The sequence below is a fragment of the Rhincodon typus genome, chromosome 2 (genome assembly GCF_021869965.1).
Source record: "Rhincodon typus isolate 14 chromosome 2, sRhiTyp1.1, whole genome shotgun sequence".
Classification (NCBI taxonomy): domain Eukaryota; kingdom Metazoa; phylum Chordata; class Chondrichthyes; order Orectolobiformes; family Rhincodontidae; genus Rhincodon; species Rhincodon typus.
This window is the reverse complement of record NC_063333.1, coordinates 128,139,766-128,148,997: the sequence shown is the minus strand read 5'-3', so window position 1 is coordinate 128,148,997 and position 9,232 is coordinate 128,139,766. Positions and strand designations below refer to the sequence as shown.

At 39.5% G+C, this 9,232-nt stretch overlaps 1 protein-coding gene across 1 annotated transcript in view; it reads left to right on the top strand.

The window, feature by feature from the left end:
• Positions 1–410: 410 nt before the first annotated feature.
• pik3r4 (phosphoinositide-3-kinase, regulatory subunit 4) overlaps positions 411–9,232 on the top strand; it is a 58,948-nt gene continuing 50,126 nt past the window's right edge. The window contains exons 1-3 of the mRNA XM_048615301.1: positions 411–453; positions 5,694–5,827; positions 7,129–7,711. Coding sequence (XP_048471258.1) covers positions 444–453; positions 5,694–5,827; positions 7,129–7,711 — 727 coding nt within the window. The 5' untranslated portion in view covers positions 411–443. The remainder of the gene's footprint in view (positions 454–5,693; positions 5,828–7,128; positions 7,712–9,232) is intronic.

Genomic DNA, 9,232 nt, shown 5'->3' with positions numbered 1-9,232 from the left:
TGAAAAGAAAGAAATAGTTTAGAGTTTAGTAACTTTCTACCTTTTCTTCTTTCATGCTGGGAAGTTGGATTGTTAATCCACGGGCCCAGGTTCGCATCCCGCCATGGCAGATGGTGGAATTTGAATTCAGTTGGAAAAAATAATCTGGAATTGTGATTTAATGATGACATCATTGATTGTCAGGAAACCCCATCTGGTTCACTAATGCACTTAAGGTTGGCCATTTCCTTCCCTAAACTAGTCTGGCCTACGTGTGACTCCAGACCCACTGCAATGTGATTGACTGCTAACTGCTCTCTGGGCAATTAGGAATGAGCAATAAATGCTGACCTGGCCAGTGATGTCCGCATCCTGTGAATGAATAAAAAGTAAAGTTCAGGCTTATGCTTGTGGACTGAATGGAATCTTTGACAAAATGGTTACTCCCCAGTCTCAAAGAGACCATGCCACAAGGTGAGTTTTGTAAACCTATTATTTCAAAAAGCAGGGTATTTGGGAGTTTTGTAACTGGTGCTGGGAGAAGCAAGCTTTGCCTAAAAAAGGTTCCAGAAAAAAAAGCCAGAAATCGAGAGAGAACTTAAGCTCATCTAACAAATCTGTATGATAGATCAGAGAATGGAGAATTTTATATTTTCAGCTTGTATTAAATTTAAACCTAGATCTGGAAATGAATGGATAAAATGGCATTGTTAAGGAACTTTGGGTTTAACTGTGTGCAAATCTGTGGTTACTACTTGGACATCTGCAATGTTTTCATTTGCTAATTGATTCTATTGATGTACAATAACACTTGGGTCAAATTACAAATAATCTAAATCCTAACCCATCATTCTGACAACAGCTGCCATGTGGGAGACAAAAACAGAAGTTGCTGGAAAAGGTCAGCAAGTCTGGCAGCACCTGTGAAGCGAAAATCAGAGTTAACGTTTTGGGTCCGGTGACCCTTCTTCAGAACAACTGCTATGTGGGGGACCATCTTATTCCCTCATCAGCAGATCTGCCCCAGACTGAATACATGCAAATATGTACGGGGAGGGGATGGCCACATGACATTATCACTGCACTGTTAATTCAGTGACCCACATAATGCACTGGGGACACAGGTTGAAATCCTGCCATGGCAGATAGTGGAATTTGAATTCAATTAAAAATCTGAAATCAAGAGTCTAATGATGACTGTGAATGCATTACTGAATGTCAGAAAACCCACCTGGTTCACTCATGTCCTTTTAGGGAAGGAAACTGCTATCCTTACTTGGTCTGGCCTAGATGCAACTCCAGACCCACAGCAATGTGGTTGACTCTGAACTGCCTTCTGAGTAATTCAGCTAGGCAATAAATGCTGGCCTAGCCAGCAACATCCACATCCTGTGAATGAATTTAAAAACAATTGGGGTGAAAAATGGCTGTGTCATTTCTATTAATAATGTTCGTCGCTCAACACTCTGCCCTATATTGATGAAGCCTTCGGTTGGAATAGAGCTCCGTGACAGGGCAAATGAAAAATTGTTCCACATGTCTTGCCTCCATTCCAAAACCAAGACCATCTCAATCTCTTATTATGATGCTGATTGCATGTTTATGCTGTCAGGAGTAGCTCCAAATCATTGTCACTGAATTCACGCAATGATATGACAGAATGGGCCTTAGGCTAAACATTCAAAAAAGAAAAGTCCTTTGCTACCCTGCAATTGTACAGCAGTTTTCACTATCAAGATCCACAGTTAACTGCTGGACAATGTGAATTTATTCACCATCTTGGTAGCCTCCTTTCAGCAAGGTCAGACGTTTGATCAAATTCAACATTGCTTCCAGTGTGCCAGCGCAGCCTTGGTCATCTGAGGAACAGAGTGTTTAATGACAGACCTCAACTGGCATCAAGCTCATGGTCCACAGGGCAGTAGTGCTACCTGCCGTTCTGTATGCATTGGAGACCTGGATAAAATACACCAAGCATCTTGCATCTCTAGGGAAATATTCCCACAATACCTATGCAAAATCCTTCAAATCCAATGACAAGATAGGTGTTCTCCTATCAAAATCCTTGCTCAGATCAAATCCCAAGGCATTGGTGTGCCACATTATCCACGTGACTGATACAAAATTTCCAAACATGAGATCTCTACCCTGAGTTCATTGTGGTAAATGAGAAAAATGCTTCAAGGGCATCTGCAGAGTCTCCCTGTAAAAACAAAAATACAGCATCCCCAGTGACTCATGGGAATCTCTTGTCCTTGACTGCTCAACCTGGAGTAGCAGCATCTGTGCAGGTGGCAACTGTCTTGAGCATCTCTAAAGTCCAGGTGGAGACCAAATGCAAACAGCAGAAGAACATGTGTAAATCTGACCACTGTACCCATCTTTCTTCAAACATTATCCACCCCATCTGTGACCTTTGTAGGCGGATCATTCATTGGATATTTAGTCATTTCAGGATCTATAGCTTGGAGTAGAAGCAAGTCCTCCTCTGTCTCAAGGGACTGCCTAAGACCTCTGCCTTTTGTGATCTGCATTCTCTTGTAATTCACGCAAGAGGATCACTTTTTTTTATGAATACTTGTTAATGTATGAATAACATGTCTTGTACAACTTTTAAATAGGACCGGTTTACCAAAACTATATAAATTGATAACATATCCAGTAGCACATCTCTTTCAATATAGTAACACTCCCAGAATTTATCTTGGGTAAAGAGTACCGAATGGAGTACAATTTAATGCGTTAACAACTGCTATGTTATCTTGTTGCAAAGTCAACATTATGATCATGAACAAAAGCCATATGGTATAAAAACTGCAGTAATGCAAAGTTAATGAGCTTAATGTAATAATTTTGAAGACTTGAGATTGTTGACAAGATGAACCCTATAATTTTATGCAGTATAAACAAGTAGTATTTGTACTCTTCCAGTTCAAATCTGTAATGTAAACCAGTTTATTATTTAGTTGTTGTATCCACTGTTTTCTGCTGTAGTGCTTGCTTCTTGTCTGGCACTTTCTAGTTCTTCAGTCTTTCTCTTAATCTGATTTACTTTGCTGCATATAAAATGTTGTATTTTCAAACTCCTTTTGGAATGTGAAATTTTGTGGCAAAGGAAATGCACTTTTTTGGACTGAGAGAATGTGGCCGGTTCAAATATTTACAGACTAGTGTGATGGTATACCATGTCAAAAATCTTGCTACTCATGGGGTTCTGTATTCTACAGTATTTAAAAGTTATCTCTTTACTTCAATATTCTGTAAGTACCCTAACATAATTTATCACTTGCAGGTGCAATCACTCACTGAGTTCCTGCTGAAGTCATATCCTCCCACCTGATAGTTATTTTGATCACCTATTCCAGATTGTGGGTTGTTCTGGCAATTTTCAACTCCTCCAGTTAAGGTTGTTAGTTCTGTGGTTGTTTCTCGGTTTTATGTTTCATGGTGAACTTAAAAAGTCAAAAGTTCACCTGCGGGCAAAGCAACCACTTAAGGAGACAAAAGGGACGTTGTCTTTTATTAGTCGGAAATAGACTGTGAAAGGCCCAAACAGGCCTACACAACATAAAAGATACAAAATAGCAGACAAAAACATATCCTTCCCTGATGCGCTCGATGCTTTCTATGCTCTGTTCAAGCAGGATGCCAGTGACGCGGTGTCACCTGCCCTGACAGTCATAGATGCATCTGTTCCCTCTCACTGAAGGTAGATGACAACAGCACCTGCTCTGTGATAATCCTTAACATTGGCGCCCCGCAAGGAAGTGTTCTCTGACTCCGTTGTACACTCTGTATACTCATGACTGTAGCCAAATTCTGTACAAACACCATCTACAAGTTTGCTGATGACACCAAACAATGGTGATTCAGAATACAAGAAGGAAATAGTGCTTGGTGTCATGGTGCAATGATAACAATCTCTCTCAATGTTGGCAAAACAGAAGAACTGATCAGTGACTTCAGGAAGAAACGAGGACATGCTCCTGTCTACATCAACGGAGCTGAGGTGGACAGGGTTGAGAATGTCAAGTTCCTAGGAGTGACGATAACCATCAATCTGCTGTGGACCTCCTGCCTAGATGCAACGGCCAAGAAGGCACAACAATGCTGCTTCTTCCTCAGGTGACTTAGGAAATTTGGCATGTCCATAAGGACCCTCACCAACTTTTACAGGTGCACCTTAGAAAGCATTCTATGCAGGTACCTAACAGCCTGGTAGGGCGACTGCTCTGCCCAGGACCGTAAGAAACTACAAAAGTTTGTGTGCACAGCCAGACCAGCACGGAAGCCAACCTCCCATCCGTGGACTCTATTTACTCTTATTGTTGTGGAAAGGCTACCAACATCCAGAGTCTCCTCCCAACCCAGTAATGCTCGCTTCCAACTTTGTCCATCAGGCAGAAGATGCAGAATCTGAACACCTGCACCAACAGGTTCAAGAACCGCTTCTTCCCTGCTGTTGCAGATGTTGTAAATTGGTAACAAAAACAGAAGTTGCTGGAAAAGCTCAGTAGGTCTGGCAGCATCTCTGAAGAAAAATCAGAGTTAAAGTTTCAGGTCTGGTGTTTAACAGTCTGCCGTGGACCGGACCTGAAACTTTAACTCTGATTTTTTTCTTCGCAGATGCTGCCAGACCTACTGAGCTTTTCCAGCAACTTCTGTTGTTCTCGCCTGCTGTTATTAAAATGCCATAACTTCAAATAATGTTCATCCTGCTAACTTCGATCTTGCTTTGTGCATCTCCTATGCAGCTGTAACTTTATGCCTCGCTGTAAGTACCGTATGATCTGTATGTCCTTGTTTACAATGATCTGCCTATACTGCATGTAAAACAAAACTTTCCACTGTACTTGGGTATATGTGACAATTATAAATCAAATCAAATAATTTGTCAGGATGTTGCCTGTATTGGATAGTTCGTTACGAAAAAAGATTGGATGGACTGTTGTTTTCCTTGGAGCAGAGGAAACTCTGGTGAGGGAGCATGATTGAGATGTGTAAAATTATGACGGGCATACAGTTAAAGCAATGTTTTAAATTGTGCTGGGTCGAAGTGGATTTTAGATGAACTAATATGTAAATGAGTTTGCACCAAAACCTGAGGAGGGGGGTGAAAGAACCCATATCCCAAAACTAGTGCAGTTTTCACTCAGTAGCTGACTGCACCTAAAACAGAACCTCTACTTTCCTAATTAGTGCCAGCATAAATGGAAAGCATTACAGAGGTCCATAGGACACAGGTTATTGATCTTGGTTTTTTTTGTAGTTTAGGAAAATAAGCCATGAATTCATTAAATTGCTTTGTATTTTTTCAATGCAGGTGTTGGTTTACACTGACAAGTAGTGTTTGGAAATGTTTTGCTATGTAGCATGGAGGCAGCTGGTAACTTATTATGGCTCATCTAATTGCTGAGAAGGTCTCTTTGCTAAAGAAATTGTTGTGATTTAAATGTTCCATCATATTGTGCATTATTCAATCAATTGCATTGCACATTTTCAGCTGATACCATAAGTTTCTTCGTAACTCACTTGCATTAAGAATCAAAGCTGGAGGAAGCACATGTCAGAAAATTAGATATTATGACTTTCATAATTGAAAATAATTTTTAGTCACACAGTATTTGATTATCTGAATGTATCGATGGTCTTAATACAAGTATGTGTATATTTGTATGTTCTACACGTAACTAGAACTTCTTTTTTAATCTCAGGGTGCGTTATTGCAGAGCTATTCACAGAGGGGGTACCTATGTTTGATCTGTCTCAACTGCTGGCTTATAGAAATGGACATTTTTCCCATGAGCAGGTGCTGAATAAGATTGAAGACTTGAACATAAGAGGTTTGGTAAGCATAGAAAGCTCAAAATGCTTAGTTTTGCCAAAGATGTGCTGAAGTAAATCTGGCTGAATGTGCAGCTTTTAAAACCAATGCTTAATATGTTTTTCAAGTGAAGTTTTGAGGAGTGGCTCAAAATGATGAGATGATTATTTCATTGTGCCTGCTCATCTTGAATTGCTTTTATAACTAATTTTCAGGTTGTGGGTGATGCTGACATTTATAACTCATCTACAGTTGTCCTGACAACTTAATGGTTTGTCTTCTTTTAATCTCCAAATGGTATTCAGAGTCAGCCTTCCTATGATGCTGCTTGGCCTGCTGTGTTCATCCAGCTGTACACCTTGTTATCTCAGATTCTCCAGCATCTGCAGTTCCTACTATACCTGAGTAAAAGTGGACATGGTTTTCCTCCCTTGCAAAAACCACTTGGGCTTCTGGTCACTTTTCTGGTGCTTGCTGATAAATGACTAGATTTATCAAATCTACGTTTACAGCATACCAAACTGGGATTTGAACTCTTACTACTGTATTATAGTACTATAATTCACTATTATAACAAGTACTATTAGGCTTGCATGTTAATGTAACTATATAAACCCTCAATTATTTTACACTTCTAAAAAGTTTTGTAATCCCATTTCTTGTGCAAGACTTCAACATTTTGCCATTTCATGACTTTAGTCTCAAATGTGTTGACTGTTGATTTATAATTCCACTGGCGGACTTCCTTGCAAAAAGACCATTCTTTGCATAAGCACGGTTAGTGCATATTAAGGGACCGCTTGACTGTGGAGAGCGCTCTTGCACCAATGGGCTTTCTGCGAAAGATCAAAAGTCCGGAACCCTGGCCTATTTATTTATTTTCGCCCTTCCACTTTTCTTTACAAGGGGCCAAGACTGATTGCAGTGCCTGAAATCAAGTTAGTTGAAATTATTTACAGATCATCAGATTTGTGTGACTCAGTGTAATAGTAGGAGTGCCTTTCCCTCAGAAAACCACTGTAGGATCTCATTTATAGTACTTGGATAACTGATCAGGTAATCCTTTTGACCATGCATCAAAGCACCATCTTCACTTGTAAGGCTAAAGAGTCACATAATTTGTTATTACATTTTGAATATTTAATAAAATATTTATGGGGTACTGTGAAGTTTACTTTTTTAAAATTATTGATTTTCATTTTGTTATCCCTGCCCTTTCTATAATTGGAGTTTAGTGATGAATGTTAGGTTTAAGCAATGGCTAATTGTTCCAAGACTGCTTATCATCTTTTTAAGATCCGATCATTGCTTTTCTCGTATTGCAGGTCAGTCAAATGATTCAGCGTGACCCAGATATGCGTTTAACAGCAGAAGAATATCTTAAACAGCAGAGAGGCAGAGCATTCCCAGAACTCTTCTACACTTTTCTGCAGCCATACATGGCACAGTTTGCAAAAGAGACTTTCCAGTCTGCTGATGAACGTATCCTGGTAATACGGAAAGACCTAGAAAACATTCTGCAAAATATTTGTGGAGAAGACCAGACTGATAAAAATGATGGACAAACCAAAGATCATGGTTTGATTATTTTGGTATCAGTTATCACTTCTTGCTTGCAGACACTGAAGTACTGTGATTCTAAACTAGCTGCTTTGGAACTGATCCTTCATTTGGCACCCAGACTAAGTGGCGAGATTCTGCTTGATCGTATAACACCTTATCTGTTGCATTTTGCAAATGACCTCATACCTAGGGTACGAGCTGAAGCAGTCAGAACGCTGACAAAAGTTTTGGCTCTTGTGAAAGAGGTACCACGCAATGATGTCAACATTTACCCTGAATACATTTTACCAGGTATTGCCCACTTAGCTCAGGATGAAGCAACTCTTGTTAGATTGGCATATGCAGGTAAGAATTCTACTTTGAAAATTCTGACTGTATCCTAGTGTACAGCAGATTCATATAAGTGCTCAATGCACTAGCATCCGTTCATACAAATGTTAACACTTTTTTTTTTTGTGTTCAAAATGCCTTAAGTAAGGAGGAAGTGCCCTTGAAAGCCAGAAGCAATATGGTTATGCCAGTATTCTTGAGTCACCTGGTTGAACTCACGTATGGAATGCTTCATTTTAAACTGCTGTCTATAACATCTTGTCTACCATTCCAAAACTTGAGAAACACTCTATAAACCAATTTAATTGGTATTGTGAAAATAATAAGTGACGCACAAAAAATGGTTTAAGGAACTATTTCATATTGTTGAACGGAGCAACGTGTTGCTGAAACTTTTGTCTGCAGCCATCAGACCAAAGGCAACAATATAATTTTTCAAATGAGTGTGACAACTTTCCAAGAGAAAAAGATGCTAATGGCCAAGTTCAACTAACTAACCAATGTATTATCATGGAGAAATCGCCAGAGAACTGTAAGCTTCCCAAGCCTTCAAGTAATTCAAAAAAGGATGTGGATAATGAACACGTTCCTTTCCTTTGCCAAGAACCGGCCGCAGCATGTGGATCTTTGTCACTTTCTGGCAAGTGAAAATGGGTCATGTTATGAGTTCAACTGATCACATTAACTACCAATTTGAAATAGTTATTTGCACACTCAGAATTGTTCAGCAAGTGTTGCCTAATCATGAAATCATTTATAACAATGTGTTTTTGTTTTGGGTTTTATAAGTGCGAACTGGCTGAGTTCTGTGTGCACGGAAAGAATGCACTGTTGCCCTGATCACCCAGTTATTGGAACATGACTATGTATCTGGCGTTTCACCAGGAATGAATTTGAAACGTATATTCCACAATTGTGTGGAAGCAGAATATCTGTGTTAGAGTTTTCCATCGTAAAAGTGAATTTGAGCGTGTTATGGCATGTATTGGTGTCTGTAAGGAAATACCTACTTGCAGCTGAAGTTTCAAAAGTAGGGAATGTAGCATCTATGCATTCGAAATACACCCAGGATAGGAGGTTGGTGTGCATTTAATCAAAAATCTTAACTAGCTTTGGACCTAGACAGGATCCACTAATGATGCTGCAGTCAGTCCAAAAACCTGTTTGTCTATCACAAAATTGAGCAATATGATTGTTGAATTACATTGCTGATGTAATGCAGTGGTGACAGCATGATTGGTTATTCCTAACAAGCAGAGTACAACTAGATTCAAAAAACTTGTGTTTGCAAAATGCAAAGTAAAATATCTGTTGTTGGGTTCAATTCTGCAATTGAGCTCCACTTGCTGAATAATCCCAAATGTGCTAGTAACTACACTAAGAACCAACTTGCGACAATCAGTCAAGCTCATAACATTATGTTCACCCAGAGCGATATTGTCATATACAAGGATGCATTCTCTGAAAACAGTTTCTTCAAGGCTTGTCTTTTTTGAAGTTTCTGGAAGCTGGGGAGCCTTTAAATCTCAACTGTTC